Here is a 23,260-nt window from a genome sequence, read left to right as displayed (position 1 = left end):
TTGTTAGTTGCCAATTAAAGTACAATTTTGCTTTATGTTTCATAGTCTTATTTGGATGATTTTTTTTTCTTTTTTTCTCTCTAATTTAATGTAAACTTTTGTTTAAATCATTTATCTTTCCTAATAGTTACTGGCAGTTCCTGTGGAAAAGTCTGTTAAGCTATATAGAAGAGAAACATGGAATAATCAACATGATCTTTCAGATAATTTCATCTCTCAGGTACGTTTTGTAAGTGAAACTTTCATTAGGCTAACAGGAATATTTCACGCATACTTTGCCTAAATACAGTTGTAGTTAAGTATTGTTGGACATGGAGAACAACCTCAAATTTTGTGCATGTGTCCACCTTTTGCCCCTCAGCCTTTCTTCATTTAGCCAGTAACTGGACAGTAGATAGGTCTTTGCTAGGTCCTTTGTGAACTCTCTCCTTGTGAAATTTGATAAGACAATCTCTTAATTTATAAGAAGTCAAATTTAACCCTAACATAGTATTAGAACATGTTATTTTCACATTATCAGTAATTCATTAGCCTTTATTGTTAAGTGAGTTTCATTGAGACTTATGATCATAGACTCTGGAATTTTAGAGCAGGAAATGTTCTATATTCTCTTTCTTTTCTTCTCTTAAACATTTCCATTTGGCTCTCAAGAGGCCCAGTAGGTCAGCAGTGGCTTAATATGATTCACTTCACTTAGTATGGTTCTCTTCATCTTGATAGTGACAGCTGAGAGGATACTTTTTATGATTTCTCTTCTAGGATAATAACAGTTTTTAGATTTTGCTTTTAAAATTGTGCCAGTATAATTTTCTCATGGTAAACAAAGTAATAGCTGCTAGTGATAGTTGAATATTACTGAAAAAGAAAGTTAAAAAATAAGCAAACTGTCTTTCCATTTATGAATCAATTTAATTAGAAGTTACACAGAATATGAGTTGTAAAAATTTGAATTTGGTAATAAAATAAGTGTTTAGTTTCAAATTGTGCAAATTGTTATTTATTAATTGTTTTTCCTCATAGGCCCTAAATATAGTAACCTGGTCTCCCTGTGGGCAATATTTAGCTGCAGGGAGTATTAATGGTTTAATTATAGTTTGGAATGTGGAAACCAAAGATTGCATGGAAAGGTATGATTCAACATATCTTTTGTCTTTTTTTTTTTTCCAACTAATCTCTATACCCAATGTGGGGCTCAAACTCATGACCCTGGATGCTCTACTGACTGAGCCAGCCAGGCACCGCCTTTTGTCTTTTTTTTTTTTCTTATTTCTATTAGATTTTTGCTTTATTATGAAATATTTCAAATTTTTGCAAGTATTAGATTGTCAGAATACAAACATAGAGTTATTAGTTTGTCAGAAGTCATTTAACCTTTTCTAACTAAAATTTACCTAAAGAAATGTATAGTTTATATACTTTTGGTAGTGTTTTAAGAACTCACTTTTTAATTTTTAGGGTGAAACATGAGAAAGGTTATGCAATTTGTGGCCTGGCATGGCATCCTACTTGTGGTCGAATAGCTTATACTGATGCAGAAGGAAATCTAGGGCTCCTGGAGAATGTTTGTGAACCCAGTGGAAAGACATCAAGCAGTAAGGTAATAAGTAATAGATGGTGAAATAGTTTCTTCAAAGTCTTTTGTGGTCATATGGTTTTGGAAAACACCACAAAATACATTACTTTCTTAGAAAATTATAATTCATGTTATTATATTAGATGTTCAGTAATGATTTATCACAAAGAAAACTGTTTAAACTTGTTTAACCTAATGTTTCCTAAATATATTTTACTGAGAAGCTTTTCCCCTCCATATAATGCCTATTTTTTTTTTTTTAAAGATTTTTTTTTATTTAGTTATTTGACAGAGAAAGACACAGTGAGAGAGGGAACACAAGCAGGGGGAGGGGGAGAGGGAGAAGCAGGCTTCCCGCGGAGCAGGGAGCCCGATGCGGGGCTCGATCCCAGGAGCCTGGGATCATGACCTGAGCTGAAGGCAGACACTTAATGACTGAGCCACCCAGGCGCCCCCATATAATGCCTATTAATATTCCTTGACTTTATAAAGAATACCATTATGAAATACTATTTTAGTATCCTGGTGTTCTGGAGATTGTTATTTAAATAAATATAGATAAAAATTAGAGTTAATAACTATAACTTAGTTTAGCCTATAAACCTTTTCTGCTCTGAATTAGCTTTAATTCTTAGAGCTACCCTTACATGTCTTAATGCTTAGCCATCTGGCCTTACTGAACTGCTTTAAACAGGCCACCTTGTTTTATACAACTCCTTGTTTTTGTTTGTTATTCTTCCTGCCTGGCAAATATACCCAGTCATATTTTAAGTCTTGGTTTAGGGTTCCAGTTAAAGATCATTCACTTAACATACCCATTTATGTTTACTCAGATACTGATACCTGGAACCCCTGGAAAATAGAAGCATGATGGGAAACTTAAGTTTAGCTTCTCAAAAAGTCAAAAAATTGACTCCTAAGACTGCAGTTGGGGGAAAGCGGAGATGCAATTCAGCCTGCCTGACTGAATCCCCCAATGATTCAGAATTTGGTAGCACTAGGCACTTCTAAAAGTGGGGTTGAAACCAGGAGGATTGGTTTAATAAACAAGTAGATATCTCTAGTCTCAACATTAGTGTGCACAGCTAGGTAACTGCTTTCCCTCACTGCCATGTATATTCTGGCAGAATGCTGGAGATTTGTCCTCTAGAAAAGGTACAACAGAGAAGGTGTCTGGTTGGTACACTAAGTACAGTTGAGCAGCATTGGGTGGAAGAGGAATACTGTACTGAAAAGGATTAAATGAAAATGTATATACTTGGATGTTAAAATTCCCAGCTTATTTTTCATACTTGGCTCCTACAGCATTGTCAGCCAGTCTTAGGCTTTTCAGGCAAGAGATTGGAAGAATCGTCTTTGGGGAATCTGTCCAAGAAAAAAAGACCTAAAGAGAGAGAAGATTCTTAACTCCAGGGAAAAAATTTATAAAAGGAAGGGAAAGTGATCACAATATACCACATTTATAAAATGAGGATAGGAATAATGTCTACCACCTAGAGTTTTATTGTGAGAATTATATGAATTATATATAGAATTAGAACAGTCTCTAGCACAACACTTTATAAGTTATTATTTTTATTCAACCGTGAATACCATTTACATGGTCATAATAATCTAAATTCTGTATATTGATCCAACCAAAATGAGAATATATCTATATTGGGAGGATTGGTGTAGGGGAATAGTGTACATACGTACAAGAGAGTAGGGGTGGTTGAAAATTACACCAAATCCTCATGTTTCCTAATATACAGAAGTTAATAGGATCAGTTTAATAGATAATGATTAAAACTGAAAAACCAAAAAAATAGCACTAGAATATTATTTAAAACTATGGAGGAAGATATCGAAAGAATCATCTAAAAGAATAGAAAAGTAAGTTGGAGGCTCTGCAGGAGGACTGTTTTCATTTTTATAATAAACCTTGTAATTGACTAATTTATATGCATGTGTAACATTATAAAAACAGAAAGTAAATTGAGAAACAGTTTTTAGTTCAAAGGTCACCTCTTATAAAACCTTAACCCTTATATCCAGAATTGCCCACTCTTCTTTTTGCTTTTATTCTTCACAGTACATATTTCTGTCATAACACCTCTAACACTTTATGGACCTCATCATAAGTATAAGGCAAAAATCCTCATTTTTTATTATTTATTTATTTATTTGTTTGGTTTGTTTTGTTTTAATTTTTAATTTTTTATTTTTTTTTAAAGATTTTATTTATTCATTTATTTGAGAGAGTGAGAGAGAGAGAGCACATGAGAGGGGGGAAGGTCAGAGGGAGAAGCAGACTCCCTGCCGAGCAGGGAGCCCAATGCGGGACTCGATCCCGGGACTCCAGGATCATGACCTGAGCCGAAGGCAGTCGCTTAACCAACTGAGCCACCCAGGCGCCCTTTATTATTTATTTTTAAGATTTTATTTATTCATTTGAGACACAGAGATATACAGAGAGAGCATGAGCAGGGGGAGAGGCAGAGGGAGAGGGAGAGGCAGCTCCCCGCTGAGCCAGGAGCCCAGTGTGGGGCTCCATCCCAGGACCCTGGGATCATGACCTGAACCGAAGGCAGATGCTTAACCATCTGAGCCACCTAGGTGCCCCCCAAAAATCCTCATTTTTTTAATAAGAAAATCCAAAAAAAGTTTTTAACAAAGTGAGTACATAAACTTTTAGGACTATAGATAAAATAGTTAAATATAAAGAAAAAGTTAAATATTTTTGTAGAGCATTCAGTTCTTAATTATTCCTTTCAAATCATGTTTAAATACAGGAGTTTAGAAAAGCATATTTTTCCTGTTTTCTCATTTCATTAAACATTAGTTTTCTAGAACACAATTTTATGTACTTCCATCTAAAAGATTTGTGATAAAGTCCTTTTGAATCTGTTAATGGCACTCTCATTAGAATTTTATACCAAATTATAAGTTTCCATTGGCTTAACATTTGTACAGTTTTCATTTATCCTATAGGAGTCAGTTGTGAACTCTACAGTGTATCTGCTTACTATTGACTTTTTTCTTTTTTAAGATTTTATTTATTTGAGAGAGCAAGAGAGAGCGTGAGAGCATGAGCACGGTGGGGGGGGGGCAGAGGGAGAAGCAGACTCCCTGCTGAGTAGGGAGCCCGACGCAGGGCTTGATCCCAGGACCCTGGGTTCATGACCTGAGCTGAAGACAGGTGCTCAACCGACTGAGCCACCCACTATTCACTTTTTAAAATGATCTCACTGACTGGCTGAGTCCGTAGAGCATGCATCTCTTGATCTGAGGGTTTTGAGTTCGAGGCCCATGTTGGGCATGGAGATTACCCAACAAATATAGTAATGTGATCTCAAAAACTGTTTACAGTGATATCTGGGATCTACAATGGTAGATTCTACATCTACAACGTTCATATTCCTAGGAGTCAGGGATTAATGTTGAATTTCCTTGCCTCCTTTGTCTGTTGGTTCTATCCATTTACTTTTATAAGCATCCAAAAAAAAAAAAAAAGCCCATAAAAAAGCTAGCTTTAAATGAGATCATTGAAAGCAAACATATCCTACCTAAGCAAATAAAGTATATTTAAAATAAAAGTAAATGAGAGAATATCTTATAATAAGAGATTTTATGGGGACTTTAGGTGACTTCTCTGGAGAATGACTTTTGAGGAGTAAAATCTTGCCTTGTATTTGGGGTATATATAGTATTTCTTTACATATCTGTCCTACACTCCTGTCCCATCCATAGACTATAAGGCACTTAAAGTAAGGATTAGGTCTCACATAAATATATAGTCCTCGTAAGTACATTTATTAATTATTCTTGTTAGGGCATTTGTTTACTTTGTAGAATGTATAGGTGCATATTACAGAATTGCCTTTTGAGTAATTGAGTTTATCTAAATAGTTCACTAATACTTTGTAATTTATGTTAATTTGTTCAAGGTTTCTAGCAGAGTGGAAAAGGATTACAATGATCTTTTTGATGGAGATGATACAAATAATGCTGGTGATTTTCTAAATGACAATGCAGTTGAGACCCCCTCTTTTTCAAAGAGGATTATAAATGATGAGGAAGAGGATGACGACCTCATGCTGGCCTCAGGTCGTCCTAGACAGCGAAGTCACATCCTAGAAGATGATGAAAACTCAGTTGGTATGTATTGACTTTGTGGATCTGATTATCTGTGCTGTTGATTGATCTTTTCAATTTTTTATTAAAAGTATTATTTGAAGTCATTATTAAATTTGTAGAATGTAGCTAACGCAGTGTGCATAGAGGGAAATGTATTAAATACATGTTAGAAAGGTTTCAAATCAATGATCTAAGCTTCTGCTTTAGCAAGATTTAGAAAAAGAAGAGGAGGGGGGCCTGGGTGGCTCAGTCATTAAGCGCCTGCCTTCGGCTCAGGTCATGATCCCAGGGTCCTGGGATCGAGCCCCGCATTGGGCTCCCTGCTTGGCGGGAGGCCTGCTTCTCCCTCTCCCACTCCCCCTGCTGTGTTCCCTCTCTCACTGTGTCTTTCTCTGTCAAATAAATAAATAAAATCTTCAAAAAAAAAAAAAAAAAGAGGAGGAAATTAACTCCAAACTAGCAGAAGGAAGAAAATAAAAAACAATTCAATGATACTGACAACCAAAAAACTGTAAAGAAAGTCAATGAAACCAAAAGCTAATTCTTTGAAAAGATGAGTAAAGTTGTTAAATCTCTATCCTGACTGACCAGAAAGAAAAAGAAGGCACAAATGACTAATATAAGTAATGAGAGGAGAGTCATCACCATAGATCCTATAGACCTATAGTATCCAGTATGGTAGCCACTAGCCACCTGTGGCTATTGAGCACTTGAAATGTGGCTAGTTCAAAATGAGATGTGTTGTAAGTGTAAAATGCAACCAGATTTTGAAGACAGTATGAAAAGAATGCAAAAATATTTTAGTCCTTTTTTACGTTGAGTACATGTTGAAATTATAGTATTTTAATATAAAATAATATTAAAATTAATTAGACCTGGGGTTTTTTTTTTTTTACTATTTAAAATAAGGCTACTAGAAAATTTAAAATTATATATGTAACTCATTTCTGTAAGATAGCACTGCTATTAATAACAAAAGAATAAAGGAGAATGTTATGAACAACTTTGTGCCCATAAATGTAACAACTTTGATAAAATGGACAAATTCTTTGAAAGATAACAAGCTACCAAGCTAACTCAAGAAATATGTAACCCGAATAGTATAGTATCTGTTAAGGAAATAGAGATTACAATTAAAAAACCTTTAGGGGTGCCTGGGTGGCTCAGTTGTTAAGCGTCTGCCTTCGGCTCAGGTCATGATCCCAGGGTCTTGGGATCGGGCTCCCTGCTCGGCGGGAAGCCTGCTTCTCCCTCTCCCACTCCCCCTGCTCGTGTTCCTTCTCTCGCTGTGTCTCTCTCTGTCAAATAAATAAATAAAATCTTTAAAAAAATAAATAAAATAAAAAACCTTTAAATAAAGTGTCTATTGCAACAACTTGCATGCTAAAATAGCACATTTGAACATTATCAAGTAAAATGCCAAATACCATTTTATGGTGGTGAATTGTGCTACGTTTAAATCATATAGGGTTTTATAGGACAGAAGTCCTAAAATGTTTGGTCTCAGGAGCTCATTACATTCTTAAAAACTTTTGAGGATCCCAAAGAAAATCATTTATGGAGTTATATCTATTGTTATTTACCATATTAGAAACTAAAACTGAGAAATTTAAAAAATATTTAACATACTCATTTATGTAAACATAAAAAACGTTTCAAATGGAAAATTTCGTAAGATAAGTGGCATTATTTTATCCTTTTGCAAGTTTCTTTAGGGTCTGGCATAGAAGATGACTTGAATTCTCTCATGCCTCAGAATTCAGTCTACTGCCATATATGTTGTTTTTGCTTGACGTATGTGTAGAATATTCAGGTTCACATGAACATGTGGTTTGAAAGGGGAATATTTTAACAGCCTGTTGAAATACTTGTAGATATTCTTCTTTGCTACTGTAGCAAAAATTCAACTTACTTGCAATGTGGAATCCAGAAACTCCAGTGAACATTCCAGCTGTATTACATTAAAATCCATTGGTCTGACTTGAACGGATCTTTTAATTTACCATGTTTGATTTTGCAATATATGCATTGGTAATTTGGAAAATACTGATTCTCTGCAGGTCTATGGGTCTTTTAATATTGACACATTATCCAGGGTTATATTTGTTAGTATCATCACCAATCTCATCAGAAGTTTTTAAATATTAGGAAGCAGTCAAGCTCATGGTGGCAGGTACAAGTTTTCTAATATTCTGATTTTTGCTTGAAAACTCAAATTTTATCATTGACAACAAATTTGTCAGTTATTTTTCTTAAATGATCAACTTCATTTATTTAAAGAAAATGTTTACCACATACCAAGGTCGGCATAGCCATAGTTTATCTGGCATTCTTTCAAGTAAAAATGATGTTCCATGAAAAAATCAACTAGTTCAGCTTACAACTCAATTGCACAAATGCTTTTTTTTGGGGGGGGGCAGACATCACACTTTATGCACACTTCCCATTTTAGCACAGAGAACATTTTTTTAAAAATTTATGCTAGATCAAGATTCAACAGAATTAGTATTTTTACTGCAATTGAGTGGTGGTTAACTAACTGTATTAGTCGACTACTAATACAGATTGGTGCCACTACCCTAATTCATGTTACCACACCAACAGTTTTACCCTCCATTGTTTTTGCACCATCACTGTAAATGTTAACATAGTGGAAGAGGCAGATAGCATGTTAATATTATTAAGTATGAGTGGAAACGGTTATTTAGATTGCATAATGCTTTCTTTTTTCAAGATCATTGGTATTTATGATTCTCTAATTATAATTCTTTGTTTTTTAGATGTTACAATGTTAAAAACTGGTTCTAGTCTTCTCAGAGAGGAGGAGGAAGATGATCAGGCAGACAGCATTCATAATCTACCACTTGTAACATCCCAAAGGCCATTTTATGATGGGCCAATGCCAACTCCCCGGCAAAAGCCATTCCAGTCAGGTTCTACGCCCATGCATCTCACACATAGGTTCATGGTAAGCCTTGGATCTACACTTAACTTTAAAATAGTTTTATCTAACTCTTTAACTTGTAAGTATTTTATCTCATTATAATTAATTTTGTTTGGTACAAAATATTTTTAAAAACCTTGATACTGGCCTGGAGCACTTTGGTTCATTATAATTTTGTGTTGATTTATTTTATGGTTAACTTACAGTTTTAATCTTATTTCAGCCTTATTATTGGAAATCATGTTAAATGAAATTCTGCTTTGCAAAGTGACATATAATGAACATAATGTGACTGTATATCTTGCAATATCTCTTGACTGTACTTCCAAACTTGATTTCTCATATTTTTATTTAAAAGTTTATACTGATTTCAAAACACTAGTTAGAAGGTGTTTTTTTTTTTTTTTAAAGATTTTATTTATTTGACAGAGAAAGAGGGAGAGAGAGCACAAGCAGGGGGAGCAGCAGAGGGAGAGGGAGAAGCAGGCTTCCCGCCGAGCGGGGAGCCTGATGTGGGGCTTGATCCCAGGCCCCTGGGATCATGACCTGAGCTGAAGGCAGACGCTTAACGACTGAGCCACCCAGGTGCCCCAGAAGGTGTTTTTTGAAGGCACCTCCTAGTTTAATATATTAGAAGGTGATAAGTACTATGGAAAACAAAGTATTTGCCTCTTTTCCCCACCCACCCCACTGGAATGTAAATTCCAGAAGAATAAGAAATGTTTCTGTTTTGTTTACTGATAGCACTTAGAAAAAGGTATGACACAGTAGGCATTAAGATTATATTTCCTAAATGGATGAATGAATATATTAGCTTTTTGTTTTGAGAACTAAAAGTTTAATATTTTTATTTGTTGGTGGGCGCCTGGGTGGCTCAGTTGGTTGAGCGACTGCCTTCGGCTCAGGTCATGATCCTGGAGTCCCTGGATTGAGTCCCACATCGGGCTCCCTGCTCGGCAGGGAGTCTGCTTCTCCCTCTGACCCTCCCCCCTCTCATGTGCTCTCTCTCTCATTCTCTCTCTCTCAAATAAATAAATAAAATCTTTAAAAAAAAAAAAAAATATATATATATATATATATATATTTTTATTTGTTGGTTATTTAAGGTTTTCCACTGAGGACTTTGCCTCTTGTCCTTTTTGAAAGGTATAGGCCTGGCATAAATTTGTATGTAAATATTAAAGGTGATGTTTTATTTTAATAAAATTTTTATTGCTGTCCGTAATCATCAAGTAATAGGTCTTAATTTTTTATTGTCAGCTATTTTATTTATAGTTATTTGTAGTAGAGAAAAGGAAACACTAGAGCCTAGTGTGTGAGCCTGTAGTATATATGGGTGGAAGGTAAGTTTTCTAAACGGTATTGATTTATGTTGCCTTAAAATGTGTGTATTTTTTCCTACAGTATAAAGCAGTTAGTTGGAATAGGAAAATATCCTGTCATTTGTATCCATATTTATAAGTAAATAAATTTTTGAGATATTTCTTTTGTAGAATTTAATGGTTTGGTTGTTCAGAATTGTATTTTTTTATGGCAGTCATGTAATTTTTAAAATATTAAATGAAATACTCCATTTGCTAGTAAATATTTATGTGCCTTCTTATGAAAAGAATAGATAGTAATTGTAGTTCTGATGTCACTACTCTTACTTGAAACTATTTAAAGGTAGATGAGCTGTGGTTGCTCCCATAACTTCAATTTTGGTAGACTGAATTATATTTATTAATTTGTACTACTTTAGTCTACTGATTCTAGGACCTTTAATTTTTCTCAGACTTGTATTTAACCTTAATGTTTGTAGGTGTGGAACTCTGTTGGAATTATTCGCTGCTATAATGATGAACAAGACAATGCCATAGATGTGGAGTTCCATGATACCTCCATACACCATGCAACACACTTATCAAACAGTTTGAATTACACAGTAGCAGATCTTTCTTACGAAGCTGTTTTGTTGGCATGTGAAAGCACTGATGAACTCGCAAGGTAAATTCCAGATTATTAGGAAGAATTTGTCACTGCTGAATTGTTAGATACAGAAGAGTTTCATACATAATACCTCAGAACATGTCTGTTTTTGCCTAATTGTCCTGTCCTTTACATTCTCTGATTACAATTTCAGATGACATGGGGCGTCTGGATGACTCAGTCGGTTAGGCATCTGATTCTTGATCTCAGCTCAGGTCTTGATCTCAGGGTTGTGAGTTCAAGCCCTGCGTTGGAGGGGGGAGGAATTGACGACACAATTCACAATTTGTAATTGCAAGAGAAATTAAAGAGTTAGATTAAACATTGTTACTCTGTTTCATTACTATTGTAAGATATATACATATAATATACAGATGTATATAATATGGTATATTATATAATTATTATTATAATTATTTCCATATAATATTTAATATATATACTGTAAACAAAAAAGCAGTACAGGATTTTTAGGAAATAAAAACTCCCCCCCTGAATTCTATTCTCAGATATAACCACTGTTAACAATTTGGTATGTATTCTTCTAGATTTCTTTTTGTATAAACCCCTGCCTCCTTTTTAAATTTACTTTATTAGTGTAATTCATGTACAATAAAATATACCTGTTTTAGGTGTACAGTTTGATGAGTTTAACGAATGTGTGTGTATTCAGGTAAAAACTATCACAATCAAAAAATTATTTTTTATTTTTTTAAATTTTTTTCAAACATTTTTTAATTTAAATTCAATTAATTAACATAAAATATATTTTTGGTTTCAGAGGTACAGATCTGTGATTCATCAGTCTTATATAATACCCAGTGCTCATTACATCACATGCTGTCCTTAATGTCCATCACCCAGTTACCCTATCCCCCCACCCCCCCTACCCCTCCAGCAACCCTCAGTTTGTTTCCTATGATTAAGAGTCTCTTATGGTTTGTCTCCCTCTCTGGTTTCATCTTGTTTTATTTTTTCCTCTCTTCCCCTATGATCCTCCATTTTGTTTCTTAAATTCCACCTATCAGTGAAATCATATGATAATTGTCTTTCTCTGATTGACTTACTTCGCTTAGTATAATACACTTAAGTTCCATCCATGTCATTGCAAATAGTAAGATTTCATTTTTTGATGGCTGTGTAATATTCCATCGTGTGTGTGTGTGTGTGTGTGTGTGTGTGTGTGTGTGTGTACCACATATTTTTTTTTAAATTTATTTATTTGTCAGAGAGAGAGAGCACATGCAGGGGGAGCGGCAGGCAGAGGGAGAAGCAGGCTCCCCGCTGAGCAAGGAGCCCGATGCGGTACTCGATCCTAGGACCCTGGGATTGTGACCTGAGCCTAACGCAGACGCTTAACTGACTGAGCCACCGAGGTGTCCCTATACCACATCTCCTTTATCCATTCATCTGCTGATGGACATTTGGGCTCTTTCCATAGTTTGGCTATTGTGGACATTGCTGCTATATTTTTAAGTAATCCCTACACCAATGTAGGGCTTGAACCCACAACCCCAAGACCAAGAGTCACACACTCTACTGACTGAGCCAGCCAGGTGCCCCTCAAAATATTTTTTATCACTCAAAAATGTACCCTTGTATCCCTTTGCAGTTAATACCAGCCTTAGACAACTACTGACCTGGGTTTTTTTCTGTTTTTTTGTTTTTTGGGGTTTTTTTGTCACTATAGGTTAGAACTGAAACTTTTAAAAAAGGGAGGGGGCAGAACAATATTGGGTAAGCAGATACATAGACAGAATTATGATGGAAAAGCAGTGAAATGCTGAATCTATCCATATTTTTTTAAGGAAGAAAAAATATTTTTATTCAGCTTTCAGTTATTTTAGCCAGATTGCCTTTTCCTGATCTCTTTTCTTCAGCTGATTTTAGTGCTTATATACTCGATTATAGATTTTACCAACTCCGAGGTGATTTGAAATTAATCCTGATTGAATACATTAGCTTCTTGCTGCTCAAAGTGTGGTCCACAAACTAGGGGCATGGGTCACCTGGAAGCTTGTTGAAAACAGAATCTCAGACCCCACCCCAGACCTAAATCAAAATCTGCATTTTAATGAGATCCACAGGTGATTGAGTATGCATTAGAGTCTGAAAAACACATTTTAACATTTTAGTAGTTTCCTAATTTACACATTGTAAAATCCACTCAATACTTCATTATTGAATTAAATTAGTTCACTAAAATAAAACACTGTTGCCTCAGTGTCTTCAACTCAGAGTCTTACATAATTAGAACATTTGTTTCCATGTGCAATTTTGATTTCAGGTGTCTTTCTCTATTTTCCTGGATATGTTATTTCACAGCTATATACAATGTTACTTTTCATTTTAAAATTGAATTTAGGGGTGCCTGGGTGGCTCAGTTGGTTAAGTGTTTGCCTTTGGCTCAGGTCATGATCCCAGGGTCCTGGGTTTGAGCCCCTCATCGGGCTCCCTGCTCAGCAGATTCTGCTTCTCCCTCTCCCTTTGCTGCTCCCCCCCCCCCCCCCGCTGGCTCCTGCTCTCACTCTCTCTCTCTCAAATAAATAAATAAATCTTTAAAAAAAAAAAAATTGAATTTAAAATTACTCTTCAGAAAATCAGTACTACCTCTGGTTCCAAATACTATAGTATCTGCATTCCCAAGCTTAACTTTAATAACTTACATGTATGTATCTATGCAAAGAAAAAAGACTGGAAACATATATCAAATTGTTAGCAGTGGTGGGATCTTGCTGGTGGGATTATGTGTGATTGTTTTTCCTTTTTTTCCTTTGTTTTCCTGTATTAAATTTTTTTGGCAGTGAAAGAACTCTTCTGTAACATTTTGATGCTTCTTCCCTTTTTAAAAATTTAGTTGTGATTTTTCTGCACATTTGCAACCTAGGATCATATTCTGCAGATTTTAGTCTGCCTGTTTTCACTTAACATTAAGTTATGAGCATTTTCCTGTTAGTGAAACATGAAGTTATGAGCATTTCCCTGTTAACATAACTGTTAATGGTTTTAATATAGTTCATTTTAAGGATATTTCATAATTACTTTCTCAAAGCTATTTTTGTACTATTTATGTTTAATAAAAAAATTAGCTATTTGGTTTTGTCACTGGGTATCATGATTAGTTTTATATATATAAAATATCAAATATGAAAGTTTGGTTGTTTCTGTCTTGTCTCAATTTTTAGCAAGCTTCACTGTCTGCACTTTAGTTCTTGGGATTCAAGCAAAGAGTGGATAGTAGACATGCCTCAGAATGAAGATATTGAAGCTATATGTCTTGGTCTGGGATGGGCAGCTGCTGCCACCAGTGCCATGCTCCTTCGATTGTTCACTATTGGAGGTGTTCAGAAAGAGCTCTTCAGTCTTCCTGGGCCTGTAGTATCAATGGCAGGACATGGAGAACAGCTTTTCATTGCTTATCATAGAGGTAGATTTTTTTTCTAGTCTTTTATAATTTTACCGGGACCTGAAGTAAAATGAAAATTACTTGAGTTTTTTTTCTCTTTCTGTTGTTTTGGGTTATATACCTGCTTTTGCATTCATTTTAGTATTTGAATCAGTGTCGTCTTTGAATGTACAGAATTTTGTTGTATTCACTAAATGCAATGAAAATGAAAATATTTTATTTATAGGGAAACTGTTCTAGAAAGAATTCCAAGGTTAGTTACTTCCATGTCTAAATCTTAAAAGAATTTTCAGAGTTTAAATGCCTCAAAAAATAAACTAACTTCTAGTGTGCAGGAGCAAGTCAACTTGAATATGACTTAAAAAGTTGCTGCTTCCTTTTCTTCACCTCATATTCTGTCTTCAGTCCCCACCACTATGTTGTCAAGACTGATTTTATCAAGATTATTGATATGGGGCAGGTGACCTTCATCTCAGGGCCATGAGTTCAAATCCCATGTTGGGCCTAGAGCTTACTTTAAAAAAAAAAAAAAGATTACTGATAATCTTGTTATGCTTATTTTTTTGGTCATTCCATTGGAAACACTTTCTTTTTCTATTTTTTAAAAATTTTATTTAAATTCAAGTTAACATAAATACTGTAGTATTGGTTTCAGGAGTAGAATTTAGTGACTCATCACTTAACATGTAACACCCACTGCTCATCACAATGAGTGCCCTCCTTAATAACCCATCATCCATCTAGCCCATCCCCCTGCCCACCTTCCTTCCAGCAACCCTGTTTGTTCTCTTAACTATAGAGTCTCTTATGGTTTGCCTCCCTCTCTGTTTTTATCTTATTTTATTTTTCCTTCCCTTCCCCTATGTTCATCTGTTGGGTTTCTTAAATTCCACATATGAGTGATATCATATGATATTTATCTTTCTCTGACTGACTTATTTTGCTTAGCACAGTACACTCTAGTTCCATCTTTCTCCCTTTTTTTAAATTTTAATTCCAGCATATTTAAAATACAGTGTTATATTAGTTCCAGGTATACAATATAGTGATTCAACAATTCCATACATCACCCAGTGCTCATCACAACAGGTGCACTCCTTAATCCCTATCATCTATTTTACCCATCCCCCATCCAGCACTTTCCTTTTTTGGATTCTGTGACATCACTCCGGATGTTTTTCTTCCTGATAACTCCTTTAGCTATTCTGCTGGCTGCACCTCCTATGCCAGCCTCTTAGCTGGAGTGCTCCAGGACTCTGTCTCTCTTCTCTAGTACCCTCTCTAGATGAGGAGCTTCCAGTCTTTTGACTGTTAGCCCTAATAAGAAGTACGTTCTACATTGCTATTCTGTATATATCTGTAAATGTAACTGAAATAAAAGTCTCATGGACAGTATTTACTCTTTGATTTCCGTTTTCTTTAAAGATCTTATTTATTTATTTATGTATTTATTTATTTATTTGACAGAGAGAGAGAGAGCACAAGCGGGGAGCAGCAGGCAGAGGGAGAGAGAGAAGCAGGCTGAGCAAGGAGCCCGATGCGGGGCTGGATCCCAGGACCTAGGGATCCTAACCTGAGCCGAAGGCAGATGCTTAACTGACTTAGCCAGGCAGTCGCCCCTGATTTCGGTTTCCTTTAAACACTCTTTGTAACTTTAAATTGATTTCTTGACTCATAGCTCAAAAATGCAGTTTGAGAAACTACTCTGGGATATTTCCTTAAGGCCTGTGGCTTTATTTATTTATTTTTTTAAGATTTTATTTATTTATTTGATAGAGAGCACAAGTAGGCAGAGTGGTAGACAGGGAGAGGGAGAAGCAGACTCCCCATTGAGCAGCGAGCCTGATGTGGGGCTCGATCCCAGGACCTGGGGATCATGACTCAAGCTGAAGGCAGACACTCAACCAAGTGAGCCACCCAGGCACCCCAGGGCCTGTGGCTTTAAATATATCTGTGTGTACATGACTTATACATTAGTATCACCAGCCCTACCCTCTCCTTGTATCTACAGACTTACATATCCAGTGGCCACTTCAAATCTCTTTGTACAATTTTGATACACATTTCAAACTTAACTTGGCCATAATAAAACCTTTGGGGTTTTGTTTTTGTTTTTTACCTTCCACCTTGCCTTTTACTTAGTTTTCCCCATCTGAGTAAATGGCATACTATTATATTAACCCAGCCCCTCAAGGCAGAAACGAATCATGGATTCTTCTCTTTCCCTCATCCCCCTATATCACCCTGTCAGTGAAGTTGTATCACCGTGTCAGTTCCATCGAGTAAAAACATTCCAAACCGTCTTTTCATCTCCTCCACTAAAACCCCAGTCCAACCCAGATGTCTTCTCTTGAACTAGTAGCCCTGTAACTGGCTTGTTAGCTTCAGTCCTTGCCTTCCACAGTCCATTCTCCATATAGCAGCCTGAGTGATCTTTTAAAAACATAAATCTGAACACGTCCCTCTTCTGCTCAAATTCCTCTGATGACTTCCCATTGCTTTAGAATAAAAATCAAACTTTGTATCACAGCTAGGAACGTCCTACATGATCTGACCTTTGCCTGCCTCTTCAACTTTATCTTTTGCCACTTCCATGTTATTCATTCTAGCCATACTAGCTTCTTTGTGTTCTTCAAATTTACCAAGCTTGTTCCCATCTTAGGACCTTTTCATTAGCTGTTCCTTCTGCTTACTATATTATAGCTCTTTCCCCTAACTAATTTGCAATTTATATCTCAGCTAAATTTCACTTTTTCAAAGAGGCCACCTCTGACTGTCCAGTCTAAAATAATCACTCAGCCTGACACTCTGTATCACATTATTATTTTAATTCTTTGATAACACTTCACATTTTTTTTCTTTTTCAAAGTTAGTCTTCCCCTACCTGAATATAAATTTCATGAGGACATGTCTTTACCATTGTAGCCCTAGTACCTGGCACATAGTAAACTCTTTGTAAATATTTCTTGGGTGAATGAATTACCACTTAATACCACTTTATATAACTAGTCCCTGTAACATAGTATTCTGCTTCTAATACCTGAATGGTACCTCAGACCAGGTGGGTTATCCATAAAAGGTAGTGTTAGTTAATATAAGAATTCATCACAAAATCAAGTCAATTCACAGAAGGTACTCTAGACTGCTTTATAGCTAAATAGCCTTTGATACCTGATTTCTATTTATATATTCTCACTAGGTACAGGATTTGATGGTGATCAGTGCCTTGGAGTTCAACTGCTAGAGCTGGGGAAAAAGAAAAAACAAATATTACATGGTGATCCTCTTCCTCTTACGAGGAAATCCTACCTGGTGTGGGTTGGATTTTCAGCTGAAGGCAAGATAAACTCATTTATTTATATTAAAGACATTTTTTCAAGTAGAAATTGTTCCATTGTTTTATTCCTAATTGTTTTTTTAAGGCAAATTGTCTATATTGTATGTTTAAATTCCTTTACTATGTTGGCAGTGGGAAACGAATTGTTAGGCAAGGTAGCCATTGTTTTATGTATAAGATCTGTTGTTCATGTGAATTCTGGTTAGAAAACATACAAAGAGAGAAATACATTTCTCTAAAAGTTTGTTATGGATAGCAAGGAGGAGTTGGGAAACACAACAGTGACAAGGCCAAGAAAGCAAGAGGAAGAAGAGTACTAAAGACAAAGACCTTTAGATCATCACTGTGCATCAGGTTCTGATCATTTTTCCAAGTCTCTCTTAACTAGCGAAACTTCAGATTCGGGTTTAACCTTTTTTTTTTTTTTTTTTTTTTTTTTTTTACTGAAATTGTCTTTTACAAATACTGCTATATTCCAGCAGGTGGCATAGTTCTCACTGAAACTATCAGCTTTTTCTCTTGGATAAATTTTAGTCATATCACATGCAATTTTTTTTTTCTTTTATTCAGTTAGATCTTACTCTGTGTGGTTAATGAAGTTTTGTGGGAAATGATCTTTAATTATTCACCTTTTTGCTTTTGAATTGACAATTGAATCATTGGTATGTATTTTTTAAATAGGATTTATTTCACAAATATGTAGCTGTTTCCCCCGAGTGATTTCTTTTTCATTTGCTGTGTAGGTACCCCCTGTTACATGGATTCAGAAGGCATTGTTCGAATGCTTAACAGAGGGCTTGGTAATACATGGACTCCCATATGTAACACAAGAGAACACTGCAAAGGAAAATCTGATCATTACTGGGTGGTTGGTATCCATGAAAATCCCCAGCAACTGAGGTAGGCTATTAGAAAGTGCTCAGTTGATTCTTTCTAAAAAGTACTTTGAAATTTTTTGTTTTGTACTCTTTTGTTTAAAGGTATTTAAAAATTTTTTTTGTCCTTTACCTTAGTTCATTTATTTGCTTTCCATATTCACTAGCTTAGAAATTTGTTTATATTCATTTTGAAGTTTTCAACATGACTTAGAACTTACTGAACAAAATAGAAATTAAGTTTATTGGTGTAACTGTAGTATTATTTCAGCCAGACAGGGAAGGGAGTTCTGGCTAAATGTGGCATTTCATCTTTTATTACAGCCTTTTATTTTAAACTATGATTTAGAATTGAATAATTTAGTGGCTTTTTGAGATTTTTAAAAGCCTCAGTAATTATAACCAGGGAGAGGGCTAATAGAAATTTAGTAGTTGACTGCAAGTGTAAAACTCAATCTGTATAGTCTCTATTCAATATTAAATATTTTCCTCTTTTTTGACACCTGATATCTTCTTGGTCTAAGTAGTTGGCAGTGGTATTGTGTGGGTACTTGGTGAACAAAGAGGTCTCTGCTTTCATGGAGCTTATAGACTGGGGAGACAGATAACAGAAATAAGTAAATGTTAATTACTCCTTGGGATAAATGCCACAAATTAATCTTGAGTAGACCCATGATGGGGAATAACAGAAGGGCACGTTCTAGGTAGCATGGTCACATAGGACTCTTAATACAGATAGTATTAAAATGAGACCCAAAGCCAAGGAGTCTGTTGGGCAAAAATGGAGTGAAAAATGATCCATGCAGAATAGACAGCATGTATAAAGGTCCTCAGGTCAGAAAGAGCTAGGTATGTTTAAAGAATTGAAAGAATGTAAATGTGGCTAGCATACGAGAAGTGAGGGTTGATGGGAGGCCTAAGTCCATGATGATATCAGGAAGTTAGACACAGGCTGCATCATAGACCATACAGAGAAGTTAGTATTTCATTTGAAGTTGTATCATGAAGCCATTCTACAGTTTTATCTGGGGAGTGATGTAATCTGATTTATACTATAAAAAGAAAAATACATGTGGTAAATGGAAAGACAAAGTAGGGAGCCCAGTTTTCAGTCAGGGGATTTATCCTGCTCTCTGAGGATGTTTGGAGATGTGGGGTAGTATTTTTAGCCATCACAATGATTAGGAGTTACCCTGGCATTTAGAGAGCTGTGGCCAGGGCTGTCAAACATCTTACAGTGTGCAGGATGACCTGCTCAACTACAGATTATCCTTCCCCAAGTGCTATCAGTGCCTCCATTGAGAAACATTGAGGAGGATTTTGCAGTCATCTAGCTGAGCTATAAGGATAGCTGGAATTAGTGTGGGGGCAGTAGAAATTAAGGGAACTAGATTTGAGATAGAAACAGTAGGATTTTGTGATAGATGGGGTGTTGGGAGTGAGAGAGAAGACTCAATAATGACACCCGTGTCTCCAATTAAAGCAACTAGATGGATAGTTGTACCATTTACAGAAATAAGAGACATGAAAACGAATTCTCTCTTGGGTCTGTTAAGTTTGAAATGCCTGCAGGATATCCAAATGGAGATATCAAGAAAGTATTGTAATACATGATTGTAAGATATAAATTTGGGAATCACCAGAATATAGAACGTATTTAAAGTCATAGTAATAAACGAGATCACTGAGAGGGAAAGAAACAAAAAAGGTCACAGAACCCACCCCTTAGAAATTCCAACATTTAGAGGTCAGATATTGGGAGAAGGAGCTTTTGAATGAGGAAAAGGAATATTAGCTAAGCAAATAAGAGAAAAACCACTTGAAGAGGGTCATATCACAGAAGCTGTAAGTAGACTATTTCAAGAAAGGCAGTAGTTAGAAAAGAAAATAAAAATGGCTCTTGAATATATGAAAAGATACCAAAATAAGAAAAATACAATCAAAACTAAAAAGAATTCTCTTTTTACTTATCAAATGAGGAAAATCTGAAAATTTGATAACACTCTTAGTTGGTGAGGCTGGGGGGAAATAATCAAACTTAAAATTGCTGTTAGGAGTATAAATTGGTTACAATCCCTATGGAAGGCAATTTGTCAAGAACTACCAGAATTAGAAATGCATGTGCTTTTTTATCTGCCTTAGGATTTGTCCAGCATATATACTAGTACTTGCTATTTAAAGTGTGATCCATGGACCAGCAGCATCAGCATCACCAGGGAGCTTATTAGAAATGCCAAATATCAGGGTACCTGGGTGGCTCATTGGTTAATTATATCCTTTCAGCTCAGGTCATGATCCCAGGGTCCTGTGATCAAGCCCCATGTCAGCTCCCCACCCCGCCATGCTCTCTTTCGTACATGCATATGCGCACACTTTCTCTCTCTCAAGTAAATAAAATCTTAAAAAAAAAAAAAAGAAACACTGAATCTCAGGCATCACTTAGACCTACTGAATCAGAACCTGCATTTTAACAAGATCTTCAGGTGCTTTGTGTGCGCATTAAAGTTTAGGAAGTACTGCTGCTAGCACATGTGGGAATGATACATGTAAAAGATATCCTACATTGTAGGATTGTTGATATTAGCAAAGGATTGGAATCCTAAATTTCCATTAGTAGAAGAATAGGTAATAATGTTATGTACAAGTGTACACTAGAATACTATGTAGATTTTTTAAAAGATGAAACACATCATTTATGTGATAAGGGATGTGTATCAGAATATATAAAGAACTCTTGTAACTCAAAAAAAGTTAACTCAAAACATAGGCAAAGTATTTGAATAGACATTTCTCAAAAGAAAACACACGTGGCTTATAACGCATGAAAAGATATTCATTAGTTATTAAGCATCATTAGTTATTAAGGAAATGCAAATCAAAACCACAGAGATACCACTTCATACCCACTAGGATGGTTATTATCCAAAAGATGGACAATAACTAGTGCTGTTGAGCATGTGGAGAAATTGGAACCCTAACCAGCACTAGGTAGGGATATAAACTGGTACAGTTTGGCATTTCCTGAAACGGTTAAAAATAGAGTTAGCATATGACTTAACTGTTCAACTCCTAGGGATATAAATAAAAGAATTAAAAACACGTCATTTGAGTCCATACAAAACACCTGCCTTTAATCATGAATATGAGTAATTACTAATCTATAGAAGCTGTCACTTCTATCTCCATTTGAAACGCACATCAGTTTAGCAAAAACTGTCTTTATTGTTTCCTCTGAAGATTTTTTTTCATGATCACTACTGGTTAATATATAACTGAGTTTACTTTGCTCTCTACAAACATCTGCCTCCCTTCCTTTTCTCTTTAGCTTTTAAAAGCTCTTAAGAGTTATTTAACATGCTTGAAAACAAATTCTTTTTTTGAGTTTTGTTTGTTTAACTAGCGTTTGTTACAGTACTGACTATATGTGCTACACTACATAAAGGTAAATAAGGCCAGCAGTGGAAGAGTTGGCTGGTAAAATCATTATCTACTCGTGAGTAACTGCTCTAAACAAGTTGTGAACAAAGTCTCCTCCATGCAACCCAGGACACAAAGCAAAACTTGTTGCCTGAGGGAAGCTTAGTCTGGACATTGGCCCCAATTTTCTCTAGTCTGGTATTTTTTCAACTCTTCCTTTAGTAAGAGAGCAAGTTTTATTATTAATTTGAAAAGGAATTTAAGTAATTTTGTCTTCTTGGTAAACCGTAGTTTATTTTTTCCATTTTCTCCTCCAGATGGTTTAGCCACACAGTTTCCAGGAAGCTCATTCATTGTAGGCAAAACCCACCAAATTAGCAGTCAAATGAGTTTGCTTTTCCTCTTCTTCCATGAAAGGGATATTTAATGGAGAACAGGTCTTTTTATTTCAAGTCTTTAAAAGATAAGAAATGTGAATTAGTACTCTGCTTTGATGTAAATGTGGCTTGAAAAAACTATAAATAAAATCCTAATTTTTCTTTGTGACAATTGCTTACTATGACTAAGTCAATAAAATATTTGAGCTATAAAATGTTTTTAAACAAGAGAGTATGTATTTTTATAGAAAAAATAAATGTTAAGGCAATTAAGATTACTCCCAATGTTACTTCTGATTTTGTTAATATACATATATAAGTATATAATTAGACGTATTCCTTTCTGAATGCACATGTTCTTTTTCATTTTGCATAACTAATAAACCACTGGCTTTTGTGAATGACAGAATTGCTACAAGAGATTTTTTTCAAGTATTCACACTGCTACCTCACATTGTGTGGTGACAACCACTGATTTACATGAAATCATAAAAGGGAAGGAAGAAGAAGAAATGAAATTATATGTTCAAAAATATTGGAGCTCTAAAAACATGTTTGTATTTTTATTATATGGTCACAAAAAGAAGGTGTATTCAAATCTTATTAGGAAGGGGGGGCCTCTGTAGTTTGAAAAAAATTCCTGAGTATTGCCACTTATTAATTTTTAATTATTCTAGTGGGCATTTGATAATATTAGACACTTATGAAAAAAATTTATACCAAAGGATCTGATTTCTACTTAGTATTTCCCTTTAAGAAAGTCATGACTTTAAGCCATGACTAAAAGGCTGTACTATAAATGGGTGGTTATTAATAAGCATTGACTATTGTACTATATTTTTAAATGACTAGAAAAATTAGAAAATTCACCCAAGGTACTTACAGTGTGTGAGCATGGTTTTCCAGTGGTTTTCTTATAAATAATTTGGAGTACATAAGTTAAAAGGGTATTCTACGTGCGTATATCATTCTGTGATTAATGAATGCTTTTTAATTAATAAATTACATTAGTATTCATACTGATGGTCGTCTTTAAATACCTTACATATCCTAATCAGAAAAGGTTTAGACAAAGTTCTTGCCCACTGAGCTATTTATTACCACATAAGGCAACCATTGATTTAGCAGAGCAGGTATATATTATAACCAGGTATATATTGGATTTTCTGCTTCACTTTTACCAATATCTAGTAATAGACACTTATCTGTATTGGACATAACACCATCTTTTTCTCTTATTTGAC

At 35.2% G+C, this 23,260-nt stretch overlaps 1 protein-coding gene across 3 annotated transcripts in view; it reads left to right on the top strand.

Annotated features, from left to right (window-relative positions):
• Nucleotides 1–23,260, top strand: part of WDHD1 (WD repeat and HMG-box DNA binding protein 1) — a 59,862-nt gene that overhangs the window by 22,420 nt on the left and 14,182 nt on the right. For 2 of the 3 annotated variants that reach the window (XM_036104553.2, XM_036104555.2), the window contains 9 exons: nt 128–220; nt 1,021–1,127; nt 1,456–1,597; nt 5,503–5,713; nt 8,473–8,660; nt 10,438–10,622; nt 13,790–14,031; nt 17,210–17,347; nt 18,091–18,247. In XM_036104553.2, coding sequence (XP_035960446.1) covers nt 128–220; nt 1,021–1,127; nt 1,456–1,597; nt 5,503–5,713; nt 8,473–8,660; nt 10,438–10,622; nt 13,790–14,031; nt 17,210–17,347; nt 18,091–18,247 — 1,463 coding nt within the window. The remainder of the gene's footprint in view (nt 1–127; nt 221–1,020; nt 1,128–1,455; nt 1,598–5,502; nt 5,714–8,472; nt 8,661–10,437; nt 10,623–13,789; nt 14,032–17,209; nt 17,348–18,090; nt 18,248–23,260) is intronic. The other variant, XM_078053725.1, reaches the window with a different exon arrangement.

Source organism: Halichoerus grypus, chromosome 8, assembly GCF_964656455.1.
Source record: "Halichoerus grypus chromosome 8, mHalGry1.hap1.1, whole genome shotgun sequence".
NCBI classification, from domain to species: Eukaryota; Metazoa; Chordata; class Mammalia; order Carnivora; family Phocidae; genus Halichoerus; species Halichoerus grypus.
Note: the sequence above shows the minus strand (reverse complement) of the source record. Positions and strands in the feature narration are given on the sequence as shown.